The 22834-nt window shown below is 41.9% G+C and overlaps 3 protein-coding genes across 7 annotated transcripts; all 3 read left to right on the top strand.

The window, feature by feature from the left end:
- Positions 1-1136: 1136 nt before the first annotated feature.
- On the top strand, positions 1137-5435 carry LOC121618285 (transformer-2 protein homolog alpha-like). Of its 4 annotated transcripts, none has more exons than XM_041953692.1 (9): positions 1162-1291; positions 1906-2164; positions 2549-2682; positions 3032-3185; positions 3482-3670; positions 3955-4070; positions 4190-4366; positions 4648-4718; positions 4902-5435. In XM_041953692.1, the coding sequence occupies exons 4-9, from the start codon at positions 3153-3155 to the stop codon at positions 4910-4912; spliced, it is 597 nt and encodes a 198-aa protein (XP_041809626.1). In that variant the 5' UTR covers positions 1162-1291; positions 1906-2164; positions 2549-2682; positions 3032-3152; the 3' UTR covers positions 4913-5435. The 4 variants fall into 4 exon arrangements, with proteins under 4 accessions (XP_041809622.1, XP_041809626.1, XP_041809624.1 ...); XM_041953690.1 differs by having other exon boundaries at positions 1906-2181; XM_041953688.1 differs by lacking the exon at positions 1906-2164 and having other exon boundaries at positions 1137-1291.
- A 959-nt stretch (positions 5436-6394) lies between these two features.
- LOC121618068 (obg-like ATPase 1) lies at positions 6395-12638 on the top strand. The gene is made up of 11 exons (XM_041953329.1): positions 6395-6481; positions 6835-6932; positions 7037-7180; positions 7282-7409; positions 7862-8037; positions 8150-8230; positions 8737-8834; positions 8935-9075; positions 10330-10426; positions 11069-11191; positions 11289-12638. Exons 2-11 carry the CDS (start codon positions 6835-6837, stop codon positions 11391-11393), a joined length of 1191 nt encoding a protein of 396 aa, XP_041809263.1. The 5' UTR covers positions 6395-6481; the 3' UTR covers positions 11394-12638.
- Positions 12639-13911: 1273 nt separating this feature from the next.
- On the top strand, positions 13912-22436 carry LOC121618067 (transcription factor Sp3-like). Of its 2 annotated transcripts, none has more exons than XM_041953328.1 (9): positions 13912-14081; positions 14367-14464; positions 15090-15320; positions 15402-16007; positions 17071-17283; positions 17412-17616; positions 17722-17911; positions 18555-18751; positions 20173-20606. In XM_041953328.1, exons 2-9 carry the CDS (start codon positions 14396-14398, stop codon positions 20418-20420), a joined length of 1959 nt encoding a protein of 652 aa, XP_041809262.1. In that variant the 5' UTR covers positions 13912-14081; positions 14367-14395; the 3' UTR covers positions 20421-20606. The 2 variants fall into 2 exon arrangements, with proteins under 2 accessions (XP_041809262.1, XP_041809261.1); XM_041953327.1 differs by having other exon boundaries at positions 13927-14041; positions 20173-22436.
- Positions 22437-22834: the final 398 nt, after the last annotated feature.

Below are 22834 nucleotides of genomic sequence, written 5' to 3'. Positions count from 1 at the left end.
ATTACTATAAATGGTCACATTTACCTCAATATTACATCACAGTATATTACAAATCTATACCTTCTTGGTAGTCTGCTACATCAAGGATTGTATTGCAAACCTGAGAGCTGTCCTGCAACCAGAAAATGCAACTTCTGGTTTGGATTTGATAATTTAAACTGATTAATAGAGGTCATTATAATTGAAACATCTATATTACTATTTCATAATTAGTGGGTGTATGATTGATACATTGTTATATGAGCAGCAGCCACTGAAAACACTGCATTTTTCAACATTCGTTCTTCCTATTACTACTACAGTATTGCTCTTGTACATTTAAACCCAAGTGGTTTAATACAGAAGAAATCAAGGAATCATTGACAATCATTAAAACTGTAATAACACTGCAGTAACTGGTGCTTCTGCATGCAGTGCCCCCGCGTGCATTTGTACTGTTGAAGGAAATGCTGTAGATGCTTAAACGGTACATGCAAGAAATAAGCACAAAGATATTTAATGTCTATGAGGGCAGTTCATAATTTTTATGAGTGTCAGAATGTTCAGTACCTGATGCTTAATATACTAAAAATGGTCAGTTATCAATACACAGTGAATGTGGCAAAGTTTAGTCTCAAATGTTTGCCAGCTGCGACACCATTTTGGACCTTTTGACCTTTTGTGTGTATGAAGCAGTTTTGAGACATAAAACAAATTTTGTCAACGGTAGCTCAGGCTACATTATAGGGGACTGAATATCTCCTTCCTTTGGGTTCTTGCTCATGTAGGGGTGGAGGAATATGAGAAGGTGGACATATTGTCTAAACATTTGTTTTGTTGACTACAGTATTAAAAAAACATGTAGGTGTTGGTGGAATACAGACATAGACAGTATCACTAGAACATTGAGCAAGTACGTAAAAATTATCTGCCTGGAAAACAGGACATATAGGTTTCAATCAAACGCTCCATGTAACAGGCAAGCCCCCCTATTCACACACTGATACTGTCAAACAAGTACTGATGGCTTGCGAAGTTCTGCGAACCCCTCCCCCGTCCAGACAATCGACCGCTTTACACTCCAGTCCAGTAGGCGGCAGTAATCTGCCTGTAAACTCGTTTGCCGACCGCCATTAAAACCCAAAGTAGAAAAAGAAGTTCAGATTAAACCGGTTTGCTTTGCGGTAACGTTAAATTCGACACACGATTCAGTGGAAGCAGTCGTTACAGACAGCGTACTACGTACTTTCCCCCCATCTGCTGTGTAGTTACATTAAATATGAGCGACAACGAGAAAGAATTCAGGGAGCAGGTGAGTTTTAATTATATTTAAAAAAAAACGGTTCGAAAGACGTCCAGATAGCTAAGGTTAGCAAGCTAATTTAGCCGTTTTCTGCGTTTACAGGCCAGTTAAAGGAAATATTTAGAAATCTGGCCAAATAAGTCTGCTTTATCGAAGGCTGGCCGTAGCTTTTTAGTGAGTAGATAGAAAAGTGCTTAGCTAGGTGAGCGTATCGTAGTTAAATGTAAGTATGCTATATAACGATACTCGTAACCTTTGCTAATTTATAGCATGCGGCCTACAAAGGAAACGACGGATGTTGCCGCCGCCAGGCCATGCTACTCTGAGTCTGTCGCTAATTCGGTACATGGCGTTTACGTAACGCGAACTATTAAAATATATGGATACTTTACTATTTATTATTAAATATTGACTTCTAGTCAGTTTATTTGATTTTTTTTTTCATTTTATCGGTGTAACGTCATGGTATACTAGTATAGAACCAATCAAGACCATAGCAAGCTAACAAACAAACGTGTATTCAGCTAATCTATGTTGTTCTTGGTTTTGCTGTTTTTCTGTGTACCTTTTTGGTTCTTACAGAAACCAACATGCCTTATCACCCTTGTTTGTTCTTTGTTAAGGTTGAGGTTGGAAGAAAGAAAAAGGCTGAAGACGTGTCAGATGTGAAGTTGTTAATATTTGAAGCTGATGGTGTTGATGCATGCTAATGTATTGGATGCTGAAAAGAAGCGGTCAAGATCTGTCCCCACTACTAGTGTTGTAATGGCAGATGGTAAATGGGGGAAGAGGAGGAAAAAAGAAGTCGTAATGTCAAACAGAAGAAAGAAGAAATGAAGGGTTGTTTTGAAGTAATGAAGTTTAAGAAGTTATGAAGTTAAGGTCAGAAGTTTACCAGGGTATGAGTAATTTCCTAACAGCCTTCTATGTTATTACTCTGTTTCATCCTGTTTCTTTCTCTTACGCATGCACAATTTTTTTCCTCTCTGTATCAGAAACATAACTGTTCAATCCCTCCATATCTTTTTGTGTCTCAGTATTTCAGCTAAATTAATTTCTACTTCAAATATTTGTTTCAATGTGTGACCTTTATATAATCAAATTCTTAAATATTTAGTGTCAAACGTGTTAAACTCCAAAATATAATGAACTCTTTCTGAAAGGGACACATAGAGGGCAAATCCAGTCACCTCCTGGCCCTTTTGTTCTTGATTGCCACACACTTGGCTTTTGAGTGTTTCTTACCTCATTATCTGATCTGTCCAGGACTCGCAGCCTGGCTCAAGGAGTGCGTCCCCTCGGGGCTCAGCGACATCCACCAGCCGCTCACCAGCACGCTCCAGAGATAGCTCCCATCATTCCAGGTCCAGATCTCGTTCTCGATCCAGATCAAAATCCAGGTATGACTGGTCCACTTTCATAACATATTCTTTGTCTCACTATGGGCAACACGTCCTGAGTGACCCCATCAGGAGGGCTGTGGTCCTTTTTTAGTGTTTTGTGGCAGTAATCCTGTCACTCTTACAGGACCTTATTGCGAAAGGGTTAGGCTTTCTCAACCATCAAGGTGTACCTAGCAGCTATTTCAGTTAACATATTGGTTTTGATAGAAAGACAGTGGGTGTGTCAGTGTGTGTGTCGATTAATGAAGGGTGCTCGCCGTGTATTGCCTACACCTAGGCGACTGGCTCCGTCATAGGATCTTCCCACTGTACTAAATGCCTTCTTTTGTTTTATGTCTATCCTCAGGTCCCGTTCCCATCGAAGTTCACGTAGACACCACTCCCGCTCTCGTTCCCGTTCCCACCGACGCCGCTCTAGGAGCCGATCTCGTAGCTGGCACCGGCGAAGAAGCCATAGCCGTTCCCCCATGTCAAATCGTCGTAGACACATTGGCAACAGGGTATATGTTTAGTGCATCTACTGCATGCTGGTTTGGGATTCTGAGGGAACCTTTAAAAAAAAAAAGTTTGTGAATGTGAAATCTCTGTATAACCTTTTAAAAATATGTTATCTAATGAAAGTAATGGTAGTTTCTGCTTACAATTTCATGTTGTCTTCGTTGTTTGATGGGATCATGATTATTAGCCCTTAATGTCTAGTCTTCAGGAATTTCCTGTCTGTACAAAAAATAAAATGTGGATATGGAAGGTCATTTCCTCACAGTATTTTTACACTCCTCTGTTTTTCCTCTCAAAGGCCAACCCAGATCCCAACAGCTGTCTTGGTGTATTTGGATTGAGTCTGTACACCACTGAGAGGGACCTCAGGGAGGTCTTCTCTAAGTATGGCCCTTTGAGTGACGTCAACATCGTGTATGATCAGCAGTCTCGTCGTTCAAGAGGCTTTGCCTTTGTCTACTTTGAAAACTCTGAGGACTCCAAGGAGGTAAGGAAGATCAGACTGATATGAGTTTTAACATTTTTTGATGTTGACTCTTTGCCACCAGTTACAAAGCGAATAAGTGTTTGAATAGGGGTTTCCACTATTAAGTAAGCAAATTTAAAATATCCCTTTGGGCTTTGGTAAATTGTTGTGTTTAAAGAAAGGAATGTGAAAGTAAAACGTGACCTTTTTTTATAGTAAACATGTAATTAATGTAACTACAGTCTAGGCTGGAGTCTCAGCTTGCAGTGATAGCCATCATATAACGGTGCTGTTGTGGGTTTTAGGCTAAGGAGCGTGCTAACGGAATGGAGCTTGATGGGCGTAGGATCCGAGTAGATTTCTCCATTACAAAACGAGCCCATACTCCCACTCCTGGAATCTACATGGGACGCCCGACATAGTGAGTGTTTATTAACCAGGCAACTTTGTTTTTACAGCAGAGATATTTTAGATAAACTACTGTGTGTGTGGTATCTTCCATTGTGTCACTGAACTTTTTTCTGTTCTGTGTTTTTACAGTGGTGGTGGCGGCGGCGGCGGCGGTGGTGGTGGCGGCGGCGGCGGTGGCGGTAGTAGTAGTGGTGGTTCATCACGGCGCACCTCAAGAGACTACGACAGGGGCTACGACAGAGGCTATGACAGAGGTTATGATCGTGATTATGACCGCTATGATGACAGAGAATACAGATCATACAGGTGAGAGTTGTTTGTCCTGTAGCCTGTTTTGACTAATATCTCCATTGACCACTGGTAGACCTGAGACTATTGATTATTTTTCGGAATAGAGTACTCTGATTACTGTTAAGATTAATTGACTATCATAAGTATATTCTTACCTTTTACTGTTATTCAAAGATCAAGACAAAAAATAACTGAAAATAAGCTGGCCAAGTGTCTTTCAAAGTCGTCCAATTTCGTTGTGTGATTGTCACCGTGTGTATCATGGTTGTGATGTTGTTTTTTTTCCCCCCCTACAGACGCAGATCTCCTTCTCCTTATTATAGCAGAGGGTACCGCTCACGATCCCGCTCACGGTCCTACTCACCACGTAGGTTTATACCATTCTGTCATTAGGCCATGAGATTGACTTGTTCACAGTTCATTTGAAATGAAGATATTTATGTAACCTGCATGCATACTTTGTCACTGAAACAGTTTAGATCATCTAATATGATTTTAATATGAAATAAAGTCTGGCACTTAATCTCTTCCCCTGCCATTTTTTTCATAGGTCACTACTGAGCAGCGAGAGAAGAGACGTTGACAGATTCAGCATTATTGCTCGGATGTTTGTCTTTTTATGTTTTTTGACTCGATATTATGTGTGTTAAAAAACAAGTTTGTTGGAAGAATCATGAACAAATTGTTTTGCCAAAAATCTTGAATGGCATAAAATAGGCTCAAGTAGACATAGGCAGTTCTCCACATCTGCATTTGTTCATTGGCTAATTTTTCCACTGACTTTTAATGAAATTTGTAGTAATTTTTGGGTATCTCTGTTCCAGCTAAGAAACAGGTATTGAAGATACAGCCTGTTGGCAGTGGTAATTACTAAGGGCTGGCTTGTCTGTGCTTTGCTCAACAGACTTTTCTGTGGCAGTTACAATTTCTCATTTTGTTTTTGTATGTAGTTGGTTTCTCAAACTATCAAGATCCTAGTTTGTTCTTTGACTATTTTAAATGCCGTGTTTCTTTTTAATTTTGTCTTTTTCTGGTGGAAAATACTTTTTGGTTGTGTATATAAGCAATAAAAAAACTACCTGGGTCACTTGCTCTGTTGTTTTCGAACAGTGTGATAGACTGTAATGGTCACATTGCCACATGGCTTTAGAGACAGGAATATTGCAGGTGTTGTACCATGAAGTCCCATCAAACATTGGAAAGTTTTTTTGCTTGATTTTATAAATAAAATGTTTTTGCTTGGGCCTCACCGAGCATGTGTGATCTTCCAGAAATGAAGTGCTGTTGGGTCATAGAATGAGGTTTTGGTGAATTAAAATCTTTTACAGAATTGGACCTTTTCAAAACTCAATGAATTTTTTTGCTAATGCAATCCATCCTGAACACATCAAACAAGTGGTAATGTTTGGTTAGTAGTAAATGCAGAAAATAGTTCAAGAATAGAAATACTGCAGCGTTCAGATATGAAAATGAGAGATGATGGCCTGCAGGCTGCCCATATACTCTCTGAAATGCTGTGTTAATGCCCTATAGGACATTGTGGGTTCAATATGAGAGTTTCTTGCCCTTTCAACAAGGAGAAAGCTCAATACTTTCTGACTGAAAGTAATGTATAATATGAAGCACTTACAGTATCTGATCACTTGATGCACTACTATAGTAGTAATGGCCCTTGTGGTGAGATTATTTTGTCAACTGCTGTTTCTTAAGTCAAGAATGCACTCAAAATTTCAATTATCAAGCCAACATAGATGAGAAGTCATTATAGTGCTCAGAACGTATGCGTGCATCCTATAAAAAGGCGACCTCTAGCGACGACTCACCGCGGAAAGGCAGGAAGTAAAGTTGACTAAAAGAAGCAACCCGTTTATTCACTAACATTACAGCCTAAGAAGACAACAAATGTATCACAGGAAAAATGTATGACTTAAAAACATAATGTGATGCAGTCTGTCAGTTATTACGTGTCTGACGTGCCGTCCCAGCTCTCTCTCCAACCAATCACAGGGGCCTCACGTCAAAACACTTCCGCTTTGCTCTCTAACCTGTCTTTCCACCGGAGTGGCTAGTGTGAGCAGCTATCTGAGGTTGGAGCACCACGTAGACTATAGGCTGATAAAAGACATAAAGGTACTAAAAGAGGAAGTTTCTCAGCCAAACAGCTTTCTGTGTATTTGTTATGGCGAGAAAATGCAGACGGTAGTATCTATTCAGTCAGATATCCTGGCTAACAGGTAGCTAGGAGTGGTTCCAGTTAACCATTAGCTAACGTTAGCATGCTGTGTTTGAATGAGCATATGACTGGAGCTGCTTGTACACGTTTTCAGGGGAGCTAGCTTAATAGGATGGAGGTACTTGGTAAAAAAAAAAATGCCCAGACCTAACTTTTAGCTGGACTGAGGTGACAAATAAGCCCGGCTTTGGCTTTGGGGAAATACTTTTGACATGTGGTGATGTTGTACAACTTCTTGTAACTCTCGCAGATGCCCCCCAAAAAGGGAGAAGCCCCAAAACCACCTCCATTGATTGGACGATTTGGAACCTCTCTGAAAATTGGAATTGTGGGATTACCTAATGTCGGGTATGTACGTGTAATTGTCGTCGTGGAAATCACGTTTGTTGTGTGAGTGCATGAACAAATATTGGACTCTGCTGCTGACACGCTCCTGACTCTGTCCACCGCAGGAAATCCACCTTTTTCAATGTGCTGACCAAAAGCCAAGCTGCTGCAGAGAACTTCCCATTCTGCACAATTGACCCAAATGAGAGCAGGGTACCTGTCCCTGATGAGCGCTTTGATTTCCTCTGCCAATACCACAAACCAGCCAGGTGTGTGCTATGTCAGTGCCTCCTCACAGTTGTTGTAATATGTCCATCATCCATGGATTTCTGTATCACTGACTCCTGGTCTGGCTGTTATGTCTCTTCAGTAAGGTCCCAGCTTTTCTTAACGTTGTGGACATTGCTGGTCTGGTGAAGGGAGCTCACTCAGGACAGGGACTTGGAAATGCCTTTCTCTCCCACATCAATGCCTGTGATGGCATCTTCCACATGACTCGTGAGTTGTCACTTGTATTGCCTGCAGCTGCCTTGTTGTAACAACTGAGTTTAGTAGACAGGTGTTAGAGGACAAGTTAAGAGCCATGACTACACTTCTTAAAGGGTAACAAGGCCGTACTTATTGTAAGATAAGGTCATTCTTGATTTAAACACAATTTTGCCAATTTATGATATATAAGCAAATATAACATATAACAAACATTTAAGTGTATGTCTTATATGTCTGCTTTCAGTTAGATAGGGTTTAACACGATAATTAAAAATGGGTTGGTAGGAAAACATGATAACATTTATCAAAGTAAGGTATAACAGAAGCACCTCTTTCCTAAAGCTAGAATTTAGAGTGAAAGCTTTGGCATTTGTGAGAAAATGGCATGTAAAATCAGGGGCTCAGAATGTGTGAATATTTGTAACAGGCTGACTATATCTGCCAGTACTTATGTCCTTTAGGTGCGTTTGATGATGAGGATATTATCCACGTGGAGGGTAATGTTGACCCAGTGAGGGACATCGAGATCATCCACGAGGAGCTGCGACTAAAGGACGAGGAAATGATCGCTCCAGTCATCGAAAAACTTGAGAAAACTGCCGTCAGAGGAAGTGACAAAACACGCAAGCCTGAATATGTGAGTAAAGTGTTTTTGTACATCAGCTTTGCAGCCTGTTTCACATTTGTGTGACTGTGCTGTTAATCTGTAAATCAGTCTGTGTTCATGATGCCACTGCTTCTTCCTTTAGGACATCTTGGTGAAAATAAGAAAGTGGATAGGGGAGGAGAAGAAACACGTCAGATTTTACCATGACTGGAATGACAAAGAGGTAATGATGTATGTGTGTGTATGTGTGTGTATGTGCTTGAATGGGTTTGTGTGTTGGGCTAGTATGTCTACAAGTGTTTGGTGGAATATTCCTAAACTAGGCTGCTGTATGGATCAGTGGGGAAAGGCACAATGTATTGTCAGTGTAGTTGGTTAATAGTTTCTGTCAGCCTTAATTGCATCCTCACTTGTTTTACATCCAAACTTTTTCATCTCAGTCAAGTGTTTTGTTGTCTTTTGGATGAAATTTCTGCCATTTTCACTTTCTTTTTTCTACTACACACATTTAAAATGCACATAAAAACCCAGTGACTGCTGTGACTTTGCTTGCACTGTGGTCGCCACTTGTTTCCCTGATGGACAGAGGAGTCTGATTGGCCATTATGGCATCAGCAGGTTTTAAGACTCTCTGGGATAAGATACACATTATCAGTGTGGTGCCACCGGATAAATTCTGTTCAACTGAGAACTAAACGGGATTCGTACCCTTTTAAACTTTCTCCACAGATTGAGGTGTTGAACAAATACCTGTTTCTGACGTCCAAGCCAATGATCTACTTGGTTAATCTCTCAGAGAAAGATTACATCAGAAAAAAGAACAAGTGGTAAGTTTCCCTTCAGTGCATGTCCCTTACGTTTTTTTTGTAGAAGTATGCTGCTACTGTTAGAGTCAGACCAACTCACTCTGTTGCCTGCTTTTCTCAGGTTGGTGAAAATCAAGGAGTGGGTAGATGCTCATGACCCCGGTGCTCTGGTGATTCCTGTGAGTGGAGCTATCGAATCGAAACTGTTCGACATGGAGGAGGAAAGCCGGAATAAGTACTGCGAGGAACAGAAGACACAGAGGTGGGACATAAACGCACAAGAATATCGCACATCAGGTTGAGAAATGGTTTAGCTCCCACTTAGTGCTGCAACTAACCATTATTATACATGTTGATTCAATTAGGTCATTATTAATTGTCTGTTGTACTAGGGCTCGGCAATATCACCAAAATCTCATTTTCCAATACAGGTCATTTCATATCCAGATGACTATAAATACATGTCTCAGTATAGCACAGTTTCTGTAAATTCAATAAATAAAAATAGTGTTATATAAATGACTACATGGAAAAGGTCTATTTCCTAAGACATTTTGAATTATATACTTGACAAACAAAATGTATTTACTCATATTTCAGTAGTTTTCTCCTTTTTTTGGAACCTTATGCAAATTTTCAGTTAGGCTTGTTTGACGTGATTATTGCATAAGTGGATAGTGGTGGTTCAGTCTGTTGTGGGGACTGGTCTGCTATATAAATTGCAAATTTCATACCCAAACCATGTCCGTGTGGCAGAAGCAGTCCCCCGTGTAGGGATGAGTGCCTCGATGTCTTAGCTGGTCGGAGTCGTCCTCCTGTTTGGAATTACTCTGTGTGTTCTGTGTCACGCTCACTCTCCATGTTTGTTTGTGTTGCCTTCATGCAAATTTCCTGCCTGCATCTGTTATGTGCAGGAGAAGGCAAAGCATTGTCCAAATGATGAAAAATATTGCATGATTTGTGACACAATGAAATAAACGACAGAGCATCATATGAATAGAAAGACACACCATATACATTGTCCTATTGCACAGCCCTACTTCATGCCTTTATATATTTTAATGGCAATCATGCTTAGTAGAGTAAAATTGCATCAGACTCTTGGTCAAAGTGGAACAAAGACTGACAGCTGACTGAATGACAACACCTCAGTGTATAATGGGAAGGCTATGAGTATGTTTGCAGGTAAACGCTGTCATTTGAGTCAAACAAATAAGTCAGTAAGCCTTTTTATGGGGCAGACATTTTGACCCATCACACTGTAACTGGAAAGACACAGCTGCATCTAATAACATTAATGATGGCTTTGTTCCAGTAAGCCATACCAGTGAAGCAATATGCACAATGCCAGGGTCACAGTGAAATGCCGTTGTAAATGTTATTAATTACTCCTGTGTTTCTCGTGTCAGGACTAATGTCTGCAGTGAAAAAGGCCTTTGAGTCAAGTGAGATCGCACCTTTTAAAGATGCATTTTTGATTGAAATGCTCCATCTTGCCTTCTCTGTGTGTTTCTAGTGTTCTGACCAAAATAATAAAGACCGGCTATGCAGCACTGCAGCTGGAATACTTCTTCACAGCGGGACCGGATGAGGTGCGAGCGTGGACCGTCAGGGTAAGTGCTTCGATTGTGAATAACCTTTCTTTAAAGGTTATTATCACATGTCCTTGAGAATTAACTCTTGATGCTAGATGTAATGTTTGTTAAATATGATCTCAAATAGTAAGTGGCATCTTTGTTAAATGGAATATTGTATCATTGTATCATCATATGTTTTCCCTCTTTCTGGGATCTTAATGATCTGACTAATTTGGAATGATTTGAGTATGTTACACATAAATGGCCTGAAGTGCAATACGGAGTGATATAAACATTTGATAAATGTACTCCAACTTTGTGTTGTTGGATTGGAAACACATTTTCTTCTGGTTTGTGCATTTGCTGTTAGTATTTCATAAAGTGTTTGTGGCATTTCTAGATTTGGATTTTCTTGACTTGGTTAAAAAAATAAAAAAGAAGTGTGGGTGGCAATACAAGGGTCTGGAACCAGGTTAGCATTTACTTTTTGCACATTTACGGTTGTATGTGTTTTGATATTTATTTATTTTGGCGTGTTAATGGTATGTTTTCTTTTTTTTGATGATGTCTGTGGGGCAGCATATTGTGTTTGTATGGGGACATTATAATGCCTGTCCTTGCTGTTAATATAGCTTCAGTTCTGCTTTTGAATTGTTCTTTTGTGTTTTGCTGCTACAGAAAGGTACCAAGGCTCCTCAAGCTGCAGGAAAGATCCACACTGACTTTGAGAAAGGCTTTATCATGGCTGAGGTGATGAAGTACAGTGACTTCAAGGAGGAGGGCAGTGAAAGTGCCGTCAAGGTGTGTGTTTTAATACACTGACGCACTGTTGAATATCTGCCAATAATGTTCTTGAATACAACGTGAAACCTCTTTGATTCCATTCCCTCTTTCACAGGCTGCTGGGAAATACAGGCAACAGGGCAGGAACTACATCGTGGAGGACGGAGACATTATCTTTTTCAAATTCAACACACCCAATGCACCTAAAAAGAAACCGTGAGACCACACAATCACAAGAGGAAGAACTCACAATACAGTTTATTCGGGCCTTAAGAGCTACACAATCTGCTGGTTTTCATATTTCTCTTGAAGGGATCAACCCATGGTCTGGTTGACCAAAGGTATTTACTCAACCGGCCTCCCAGGTCTGAACCAGTATCTGTTTCAATGATTCTATGTAATAGCGTTTCTGTACAAGAAAAGCGTACATTCCTACCTGTAATATATTGAGCAAATTTTCATTTGCACCACTGCACCAGTCAAACACTTCTGAAAACACTATATTCTAGCTTTCCTGGTCTCAAGGACGAACAAGTATAACTGAGCTGAGAAATACATCATTACATACATCATACATCATACATCAGCGATTTCACTGAAAATAGCTTAATATGAAACTAACAGAAACTTTTGTTGTCAGCTGCAATTTGTAACAGTCTTTGATCCCTCTGAGTAATAACAGCTTGCCTTTCTGTCATTAATTGACAATTACCGTCATGATGACTGCTGATTAATTGGCAAGCTCTCACATCATAACGACACGCCATAATTAGTGCTTCATTACAGGCAGGTGTGAAGCCAGGTCTGTAAAACATCTCCTATTTCACAAAACAGCACTACCATGAGTGAGAGTAATAAACAGCATGTGCTACCTGCTACGGGTTCCTAATCAGTATTAATTAAGTAAAGGCCATCTTAAATGAGCTTTAGGCTTTTTTTCTCTATTCCTTTAAGCAGTTTCTCTTATTAAACTTTTTTATTTTCATGCTTTTCATAGTAAAGTCATACCTGAGACTTATCCAGTTAAGCTACAGTATACAGCGTCTATAAATGTTTGACTGGTGCTGTGTTCACTAGTAAGAGAAAATGAAAGCCATCACTCTGTGTTACACTTCAGGCCTGTACTGTGCTGTATTCTGAGGGGGGGTGATATTGTTTTAGAAAGAACAAAGCAGGCATCCCCGACAGTGCCTGATCAGACACCTGAATTGAAAATGTTGTTATACACACTGCTTTTATTGACTTACTCCTCACATTATGAACTCCACCCTGCTGAACAAGACAATGCTCTGTGGATCATCTCTCGCTGCCTCCACGGTGTGGATGTCTACATTTACAAGAGTACATAACAAATCCTGTCGCTAAACATCTTGCCAAATTGTGGACTAAGATAGAAATCCTGTGAGCCTGAGGGAGCCAGGTTACAATAAATGTCATCCTCATCAATATGCATGTGTCAATAAAAGAAGATAAACCAGTCGCTGCTGTTTGCATTTCTGCTTTCCCTCATGGAGCCTGGACTGTGCCACTGGATTAACAGGCTTTTACAGAATTTATTTACAATCACTTAATACACTGACAAGCTACTCTAAATGGAATAACTCCATTTGTCTTTAAATGAGGCATTAATACACTTAAAGTGGAAAAGAAAAAGACAGCTGTTTAGTGATCACAAAATGCTATCTGTAAATATTAAAGCCAGAAAGAAATGTGATTAAAGAGTTTTTATTTGCCAGTTAATTATATTACCTTCATTAAATGTTAATTTAACTGAATTTTAATTATTGCTTTTCTGGAGCCACAGAGGAGTGATCTCTCCCAGGACAGACAGATACATAGTAAATGCTGTGTATACAGAACAGACCAACAAAAGCACAGTATATAGCGATAAAGATGTAGGACAACTGAGCAATGTCTACAAATATTGATTTAAAAAAAAAAACATACATGTAGATTGTAAAGTAAGTCATGAGATGTAAATGATGAAATTTACAAATTTGTTTCTGTACATTAAAGAGGTAAGTTGAGATTCAAAGTTGTATATGATTGTTTTAATATTTGAAACTTCTTTGTGTCAGCTGTTTCCATGGTGAGAACAAACTTTCCATCTCAGCCTTTAATCAGTACGAAGTGCTCAAAAAACGGGAAACTGAACGTCTCGATTTCCATGACAACTCTGTCTGCTGAGGATTGTGCAATTTAATCACAAGAATAATATATTTCCTGGTGCGTTTGTGAGAATTTAAAAAGGATTTTATTCGTAATTTTGTAGCAACTGCGAGAAAACAAATTGGGACTGAAACACGAACTTGTTTCTAAAACTCGCTGGTTGTTGTAATGGAGGCCATTAAGTAACTTTAAAAACTAACTCTCGTCGCACGTCTGTTAGTGTTATGGCAGAAAGAAAACACATTGCATCACAACACAACAACCAAGATTTAGAACATATCACTTGATTTGAAATTTAACGGATAAACTATAATTTCGACACATACGCCGCCGTTTTTCAAGTCTCAGTTAAGTATTTCAACAACTGCATTCCACCTCTTGTCTCCCTCAACAACAAACAGGAAACACACGTACTATAAAAAAATGACTGACATCCATATTAGCCACTGACGTCTACCGAACCCAGAGCTTAGCCAATCGGCTTAGAGAAGAAGGGCGGGACGTCCTGTAATGTGATGCAAATTCGACGGTCAAGCTTGTTAGTCCCACCTTTTTGTGTTTCCCGCACCGTCAATCAAAATAGAAAAAAATCGACCCGAATTCACCGATCAACACTAGCCCGCCTTTGATAAAATAATCATGTTTGGAGTTTAGTTGATCAGATAATCCTCCCGGTTACTACCATTCACGCTATGACTGGTACGTAAACATTTAGCGCATCGAAGCGTGCAACTAATCGGTGAGTTTGTGCAACCTACAGCGAAGCAAGCTGCGTCTTTTTATCTTTTGCTCCACTGCTAACTAGCTAGATATGGTAAGCTAACAGAGCTAGCTACCTAGCCACGGAGTTGACAAAGTAAACAGTCTATCTGGGCCGAAATTGCCTCAGAATCTCCGCTGCAAAGTTGAATTTCGCAGTCAGCTCCTTTTGGACTGGAGAGTGGGGATGCTTTGCGGGCTTTTCTGGCAGGCAGGAGTTGAAGATTATAGAGTTTTGCTGAGTTTCCCCCTCTCTCCCTGCTAGCGCCAGAGCAGCCTCTGAAACAAGGAGAAATGGCGTCCGCGGACGTGGACAGCAGTCAAAGCGAGTTTCTGCAAGCCGGCGGCGCAGCGGAAACACAGGTATCCGACATTTTCTAGCTCGTCTTTCTCGCTTGCTTTCGATTGCTGGTTGTGTTTTTGAGAGCATGAAGTTCACACGTTTTAAAATTTGATGGCATGGGGTGAAAGCCGTACACTTCCTGTGTTCCCCTCAATAACGGCCACCCACTTTACCCCTGTAAAACCCGCCCATAGTGGGTAGGACACTGAAGTCAGTCACTTGGGTCGGCTCGCTGGAAGATAGCCGGTGTACCTTGGGCTGGGAGGATGTCGGGGTGTGAGAATATTGTAGGGATGGCGCCCATAATCAAACAGTAGCGTTCAATTGTGTTGTAATAGCCACCCATCCCCCACACCCTGCTCTCGACCGGTTCTGAGCCTGTTCTCTCCACTCCTGTGTGTTGGTGGTTGCATGTAGCTTGTGGCTGTTTTGTGGTCCATCCTTTGCTTCACCACAGATCCAATGTGATCCCACACTGCCTATGATTAACCCTCTCTTTGATTTAACAGCACAGTCTCTGAATCCGTAACTGATTTCCACACAATAGCCTGGCTGGTGTCCTGTGATCTAATCTAAAGATGAGACGAAGCATCTTGTTGAAGTGTGGTCTGCCCTCATTAATCTGTGTGTTAATTTTGCTCCCAGACAACAGATATGTCAGCCATTCAGTTGACGGGTTCAGACAGATGGGAGGTGTTAACTCCCGTCTCAACTGGGAAGGAAGACCAGGGAGTCGTTCATATTCCAAACTCGGGGATCGTCACATCCAACGGGCAGTACGTGCTTCCTATTGGGAGTCTTCCCAGCCAGCCCATTTATGTTACAGCATCTGGGAATGAGGCCACAGCCAATGGAGTGTCAGGCATTCAGTATCAGGTAAATAGAGTCAGGTTTAAGATACAGTAGGTGTTCTGTTCAGGTGATGATCTCGCTCAAAGCTATCACTCCTTCTTTCAGGTCATCCCCCAAATACAAAATGCAGATGGGACTCTTGCAGGGTTCCAAACACAGGGGTTGGATGATGGCACAGGGCAGATCCAGCTCCTGCAGGATGGCAGCCAGGGCAGCATCGGAATCAGCTGCACCACGACGGCAGCGACAGACCTCCTGACGCAGGCGGGGCAAGTGCAGTCAATCCAAGGCGTCCCGCTGGCTGGGGGGTCAGCATACACCAGTACAGTACCTGTAGGGCTGCCCAGCAACATAACATTCGTCCCTATAAACAGTTTGGATCTGGAGTCTCTAGGGCTGACCGGAGCACAGACGGTCCCAATTGCAACAGGGGTGACACCTGAAGGTCAACTGATCATGAGCGGTCAAACGCTGGAGAGTCAGAGTCAGGACGCTGGCGCCAAACAGCCGCTGGTGACGGTGAGCAACGCCGGCGGCAACCCAGAACTCTACGTGCCAACCACCACAACCACCTCCTCCAACTCCTCCCATCTTCCCGAGACCATCGACGGCACTGGGGTTCTGACCCAAGCAACTGCTGTGTCTGCTGGTGTGTCTGACCCCTCCTCCTCAGCCAGCTTCAACTCCCACAACCACCTGCAGCAAATCCAGGTCAGAGTCTTTACATCATGTTGTGTATGTGTGTCAGGCCTGTATGCTTTAAGGCAGCAGGTCGCAGCCTGGGGTCAGGACAGTCCCAAGATAAATCTGATGGGTCACAAGAAGTGAGGCTAAAAGAGTTTCATGTCTTTGTAAGATGATTGACTGTGTGAGGGTACACTAAGACCATAACTGACGATGAGAAGGGCTCAGTATTGGGCCACAGTACTTTCTTGGTACTGGCCAAAACAAGTCTGTAGCACAGAGTATTGGAAATGATCAGTTGCTGAAGCTGGCATCAAATGCCTGGTCAGATTTGTAGTCTTTTCATATTTGTTCTTTGTTTAGATGTCCAGCTTGAGTCAACATTTTGACAATTTTATGCACAGTTCTTGTACAACTACTTATGTGTAGGCAGCACTTAACATTTAAGAATGTTAAGTGTAGAAAAAGCCTGATAATATTCCTCAAAAGTAAGCCATAAAAAATGATTGTTTTGGTATAAAAGGTCAGGAATTGCGCTGACACTGATTTCGAAATTTCAAATGATACCCGGTGCAATGATGAGGGGTGTTCAGTACACTGTGGTTTGTTTTATGGTGTCACAAGTCAAAAAGGATGGGAGCCATTACTTAAAGGTCACAACAGAGTGCACTTTTTCATAATGTGTGTTGTTACTGTGTATTTAACTTTTTGCTTGTTGAAGCGGCCAGTGTGTCTGTTTTGTTTTTCCTTGCACATAAAATGTATAACTGGAAATGAAAGTGCAGACTGTTAGAATGATGCATTCACGTGCAGTCCTATGAATTGTGGACAAAGTACTCCAATGATCAGATGTCATGTGGTGAATGCAGTGCCTAGCCAGCTGTCAGGCGTTTGTCGCTGTGCACCCAGCTGGTCGACAACCACAAATACATTATTGGCCTATGAGGAAATGCTCTAGCAATGCAATTTATTAACACGATTAAGGCTAACTATGCACTGCACTGTTAAACCAGGAGCTCCTACATAGGAACATGATGCAAATGCTGCTTTCTCAGCTTTTACTTTATTTTGCTGTTTCCTTACTCTGCAGGTCTCATCCTCCAATGCCACCACTATCTCACAGCCCATTCTGCAGCTGTCTGGGGACAGTCAGGCCCAGGTGGCCCAGGTGGCTCAGGGTCAGGACCTGAATGCAGCAGCAGGTCAGACTCTACAGAGTGTGCAGCTGGTCAACCCGGGGACCTTCCTCATCCAGGCCCAAACCGTCACCGCTACTGGACAGATCCAGTGGCAGACCTTCCAGGTAACGTAAAAGGAGTGCTCAGAATGTTTCCCCGTGATTCAAAGCAGCAGTTTGGCCTGCAGAGGTTTGCTGTGTGCGTTTCTGACGTAGCATGTGAGTATCAACATGTATCCCATCCGTCTCTGTAGGTTCAAGGTGTCCAGTCACTCCAGGGGCTCCAGTTGCCCCAGGGGCAGGGGCAGGCCCAGCAGCTGACCTTAGCACCTGTCCAGACCCTCCCTCTGAGCCAGACAGGCCAGGTCAGCCTGCCCAACCTCCAGACAGTCACGGTGAACTCTGTAACACAATCTGGAGTCCAGTACACACAAGGGGAGGATGCAAACAGTCCAGCTGGTATGGGACACCTGCACATACACTGCACACCCTCACACACAATTCTTCACCTTCGTCTTCACTTTAACAGACCCTAAATCTGCTACTACTTCTTCTGTGGTTCAGGTATCCAGATAAAGGAAGAGCCAGACTCTGAGGAGTGGCAGCTGAGCGGGGACTCCACGCTGAACCCCAGCGACCTGAACAACCTGCGTGTTCAGATGGGAGACGAGGACATGGAGACGCCGAGCGGGGAGGGCAAGAGGCTCCGCAGAGTAGCCTGCACCTGCCCCAACTGCAAAGAGTCAGGAGGAAGGTGGGCACTCGCATTACACGTACCAGGAGGTGGTGGTGTTAGGCTGATCAGAAAACACAAAGAATCAACTCAAGAGAAACAAAACGATGTCCTAAAACTTTATTAAACATCATAATTTCAGTAGTAAGAAATTATATTGCAGGTTTTTGCAGCTACAGACAGTTTAATACAACCATAAAACCTGTTTTAGTGACACCTTTCAGTCAGATGATTACAACACCCAGATGTAGCAACAGCTGTACTAAACACATGATGTCTCAAACCATAAATAAGCTTCTCTTTTATCACTTGTTTATGGTTTGTAGAGCTAGTATGAAACTGGTTATCATCTGCTGCAAACGCCTCTACATTTCTTTATTTAAGTTGCTAAACTGGTTTTAAATCCTGTTCATGTGGCACTAAAAGTCAAATTTTCATGGAAATCTTTATTTGCATGCATATTTACACAAATCCAATATGCAAAGTGTTGGCGAATCCTTTATCAGTGAGTATCATAGTATTTAATGATGTAACTTATTATTGTTTTAGCTTTTTTGTGTGTGTTTTCAGCCTTTGCATCCATTTAGTTGGATTCTTAAAAACAAGTGATCGTCCACAGCATCTGTGTTTTCTTCTCATTTTTAATTTTCCCTGCACCTCACAGAGGTTCAGGCATGGGGAAGAAGAAGCAGCACATCTGCCACATCGCCGGCTGCGGGAAAGTTTACGGGAAGACGTCTCATCTCCGAGCTCACCTGCGCTGGCACAGCGGGGAGAGGCCCTTCGTCTGCAACTGGATGTTCTGCGGGAAGAGGTTCACCAGGAGCGACGAGCTGCAAAGACACAGGAGGACACACACAGGTGAGACCTTCTCGCTTTTCACATCCCCCCTGAACACACATTTAACCACTGTCTGTTTTTATCACCAGTTGTTTTGTATAGAAATCTGAAAATGAAGCAAGTGAACACAGTTGTTATGTTTAGTTCAAGTGGTAAATGAATAATCTGCGTTCGTGTTGAAGGGGTGGCAACAGAAACATTCGTGCACGCTCCTGGTGTAGTTAAAACGTAACAGGCACCAAAATATTTTCATGTCCCCTGTCGATGTTTGTCTTCAGCTGTCCATGCTGTTCTTTTTGATGATGCAATGCTCGGCGATAAGGTGTTAAATATCAGCCCGGAAGTGAGAAAATGAAAACTTGCAGGCATTAACTGCCAAAGAGTGCGCAGCTAACACTAATCACTGGAAAGGAGATGAAGACATGCTCAGCGGCCTCTAATATTTATAATTATCCAAACAGCATTAATAGTATGATTAAAATGGTTTGATTTGGTGCTGAAGAGAGGCATCGATGTAAATGGATGGTTAATTAACAAAGTTTTATATTGAAAAGAATTATATTGATCATTTAGAACTTCAGTAGTTTTGTGTTCCGTCTGGCTGCAAGACAAATGTCCCCTCAGGGACAATTAAGTAAACTGAGAAGAATGTAATACTTTGGGGGTTTTAGCCGCTCCACAGATTTGATAAGAAAGTTTTAGGCTCAGATCGTCTCTGATTGGGTGTTCCTATTGATAAACTATTATTAATGAAGCCTCAGTTGGATTTTAATCTTTTTAATTGAAGTCCCGCATGAAGAAACACCCACTGAAGAAATACAACCTACAGTACACGTTAGTGACCTGCAGCGCTCCACACAGTGTTTGCTTGTGAATTACTGCGTCTTGAAAACATCAATGATAGTTTCATGTATCAATCAGTGATCGGTGTCAAACCCTGCTTTCTTTCTTTAGTTGTGCCACGGTGCAGAGTTCAATTGTGAAAATAAGAAAAGGAGTGAAGTGCTGTTATCAGTATCTTGTTTTCAGGCTTGTCATTGCTGAGTCTTTCATTGTGTGACGCTGACCAGGACCGGTTCACCCACATTTCTAAAAACATACATTCTCACTCATAGTATTTCTGTTTTGATTGACAGTTTTTCTTTAGTAAAGCAGTTCTGATGAACACTGTTGGTACCTGGATTATCCAGAGCAACCAGAACATGGTTTCTGCAAAGACATGTAGCTGTTGAATTATTTATTTTATCGTTCATTAGAAAAAAAAAAACATTTTTAGTGACCTGAAATGCTGCTTGCATGTGAACGAGACGCCGAAATGCAGAGGAAAATGTTCGTTTTGCCAGATCTTTGCATGCGTCTGGTCAGGGCATAAGACGTGTGGAGGTTTCACAGTTAAAAAACCAAAAACGCTGCACCCTCTGACGTTTCTTTGCTCCTCGCAGGAGAGAAGAAGTTTGTGTGCACAGAGTGCTCCAAGAGGTTCATGCGGAGCGACCACCTGGCCAAGCACATAAAGACTCACCAGAATAAAAAAGGCGTTCCCTCCACGTCCCCGCCCACCACTGACGCCGTCATCACCACCGACGGAACCACGCTCATCCTCCAGACCGCCACCACCCACGACCTCGTAGGCAATCAGGAGATCCCTTTACAGCTGGTCACGGTGGCGCCCGGTGAGGTCATGGAATGAGGGGGTGAATGGGGTGAGGTGGTTTTTATAGAACTGGCCTATCACAGGGACCTCTTGGGCTTTTCTCTTTCCCTCTTACCTTTTTTTTTGTTTGTTTGTTTTTTACATATGAATATATACGTAAATATATATGACAAATATATATATTTTAAGTAAGAGTTATCATGACTTTATGTTTGTTTTTTGCAGTCTTTTTATAGGCGGGCAAAAAAAAAAACATTAAAATGTGGTCGCTTTGTACACGCGTAGACACACATACACACCAACACACACACACACACACACACACAAGAAAACACGTATTAACACTCAACACACAACATGAATACTCAACACAATGAAATGCCTTATTTTGTATCATACTCTTGTATAAAATGCTGGAGGTGCATGTGTTTTTTAAGCTTTGCAGATGATGTAACTGTAACGGAGATAAATGTGTTTGTGAAACGGCGATGATGAGGAGGAAGAGGAGGCGTTTGTGAAAGACAGAAAAGGAAGTAGTGAACCCTTATTGGCACGAGCGTTCCGACAGAATCGAGCGGCCTGTTTGAAGCAGCGCGGCATCCGCGCCGAACTGTTGCGCCGCCCCCGCTGCCATGAATGAACACTTTTGTTTTTAAAGGAAGAGTTCAGCAATTAGGGAAACGCGCTCATTCACTGTCTTGCCAAGAGTTGGATGAGAAGTGATCACACTCTGTTTGTATAATAAATATGAAGCTGCTGGTTCGTAGTTGGGCTGGGAGTCAAACCAGTGGAGACTCCAGGAAGTTGCTGCACCCACCCAAAAAATAGTCCAGCACCTAAACCTGCGTAAACCACTTCTACAGTTCAGATTTTCAAAGTAAAAGTCAACATGTGAACTAATGAGCTTTATAGGTTGCTGGTCGGTGGATTTTGTTGCATTTGGACAAAGCCAGGCTAGCTGTTTCCACCTGTTTTCAGTGTTTATGCTAAGCTAAGGCTGCTAGCGATATCTTCATGCTTAGCATACAGTCATGTGAGCGGCATCACTGTTCTCATCCAGCTCTGGGCAAGAAAGAAGATCAGCGGATTTGCCGAATGTCGGAACTTTTCCAAACCCGCAGCTGTCGCCCAATCATTGATAGCCAACAGGACCGCGACGCTCTCGTCGTGCTGTGGTGCTTCGAGCAGAGCGGGAGGTTCGGCTGATGGTCAGAGTAGGACCACGGCGCTGCTGTTAACTGATCCGAGTTTGGTGTTCTCCGCCTCAATGCGGGAAAAATAGATGCAAGCTGCTCTGAAAAACGGGCGACTTCTTCCAGCGTCTGGTCAGCCTGAACAGAATGTCTCACCTGTCCTCACGAGCACACCGTCCGCTGTGCTTGTCCACGTCAAAACACTTTTTAACATTTTTTTTTTCTTTCTTTTTTCATATTTTTGTTGTAAATTCACAGTGTATTTCTGTTTTCTGTGTCTCTTTGCCGATCTGGGCGTCGTCTAAATCGAAGCCACACGGCGATCATAGATTTTAAAGTGTAGAGTGGTTACCTCTGAATTCCTGCAGGGCTCTTCATTGTCATTGTCAGATGCACATGGATACAGGAGGAGAACACGCACCAATTTTTGCCATGTGAAGAAAACCAAGAAACGGATGCAACAAATCAGCGAGCCCTCGAGGGTGTTTTTGTCATCGAACATTCCAGTTGGACACCAGATGATGTGGGAATAGTTTTGCAATAACTGCTCTGTTGGTAATTCTGGCCAGATGTCACTCAACTGTAAAAGGAAAACAATCATGCCATTGTCTTTTTTTTTTTTTGGTTAAATTTAATTAATGTAATCCCTTCCTCAGTTTGTCCTCATGTTTGTAGCATTCATTTACATGTATATTATCTTATTTTCACATTGTTTATAGAAGCCATTACTTAGTAACTGAATTTGTTGCATCAAACCCTTATTTTAAGTGATTTTTTTTAAAGAATTGGTGTAAAAATTGAATGTTATCTTTTGTAAAACCTTTTTTCAAATGGATCACAATAAAAGTCTGAAACCTTCCAGTAACAGGTTTTGTGTGTGGAGGGCAGCATTAAGGGTGTTTTGCCTTTGCCTGTTGGGAGATGCAGGAAACGAGCGGAGCGAGAGAAGACGAATGATGTGAAACAAACATCCCAACTGGAATCTAGGGACAGTAGAGAACTGGATAAGCAGTTTGAAGGGTTTCCAGAGTTAAAAAAGTAAGCGCACTAATACCAAATCAGTAATTTTTCGGGCAAACTTTTCTTGTCAGTGCCAACGCGATGGATTTATTGGTAGATGTGTTACTCGTGTATTGGTGCAGCGGTCCCCAGCCTGCATGCAACGTCCCGCCCACATCCCCGTTAGATGGACGTCAGTGGCCCTTCGACAACATCCATCATGTTCCAAGTGAATGAGCTGATTTTAAACTTGATGTT

Source organism: Chelmon rostratus, chromosome 15 (assembly GCF_017976325.1).
Source record: "Chelmon rostratus isolate fCheRos1 chromosome 15, fCheRos1.pri, whole genome shotgun sequence".
NCBI classification, from domain to species: domain Eukaryota; kingdom Metazoa; phylum Chordata; class Actinopteri; order Chaetodontiformes; family Chaetodontidae; genus Chelmon; species Chelmon rostratus.
Note: the sequence above shows the minus strand (reverse complement) of the source record. Positions and strands in the feature narration are given on the sequence as shown.

What these genes read in the sequence shown, in the direction of transcription:
- LOC121618285 (XM_041953688.1), top strand. Translation starts at nt 1,259, where the DNA reads ATGAGCGACAACGAGAAAGAATTCAGGGAGCAG. An exon ending in CGATCCAGATCAAAATCCAG is followed by an intron (nt 2,683 to 3,031) that starts GTATGACTGGTC and finishes GTCTATCCTCAG; the next exon opens with GTCCCGTTCCCATCGAAGTT. An exon ending in GTAGACACATTGGCAACAGG is followed by an intron (nt 3,186 to 3,481) that starts GTATATGTTTAG and finishes TTCCTCTCAAAG; the next exon opens with GCCAACCCAGATCCCAACAG.
- LOC121618068 (XM_041953329.1), top strand. Translation starts at nt 6,835, where the DNA reads ATGCCCCCCAAAAAGGGAGAAGCCCCAAAACCACCTCCATTGATTGGA. An exon ending in GTGGGATTACCTAATGTCGG is followed by an intron (nt 6,933 to 7,036) that starts GTATGTACGTGT and finishes TGTCCACCGCAG; the next exon opens with GAAATCCACCTTTTTCAATG. An exon ending in TGCGAGCGTGGACCGTCAGG is followed by an intron (nt 10,427 to 11,068) that starts GTAAGTGCTTCG and finishes TTGCTGCTACAG; the next exon opens with AAAGGTACCAAGGCTCCTCA.
- LOC121618067 (XM_041953327.1), top strand. An exon ending in ACCACCTGCAGCAAATCCAG is followed by an intron (nt 16,008 to 17,070) that starts GTCAGAGTCTTT and finishes CTTACTCTGCAG; the next exon opens with GTCTCATCCTCCAATGCCAC. An exon ending in TCCAGTGGCAGACCTTCCAG is followed by an intron (nt 17,284 to 17,411) that starts GTAACGTAAAAG and finishes CCGTCTCTGTAG; the next exon opens with GTTCAAGGTGTCCAGTCACT.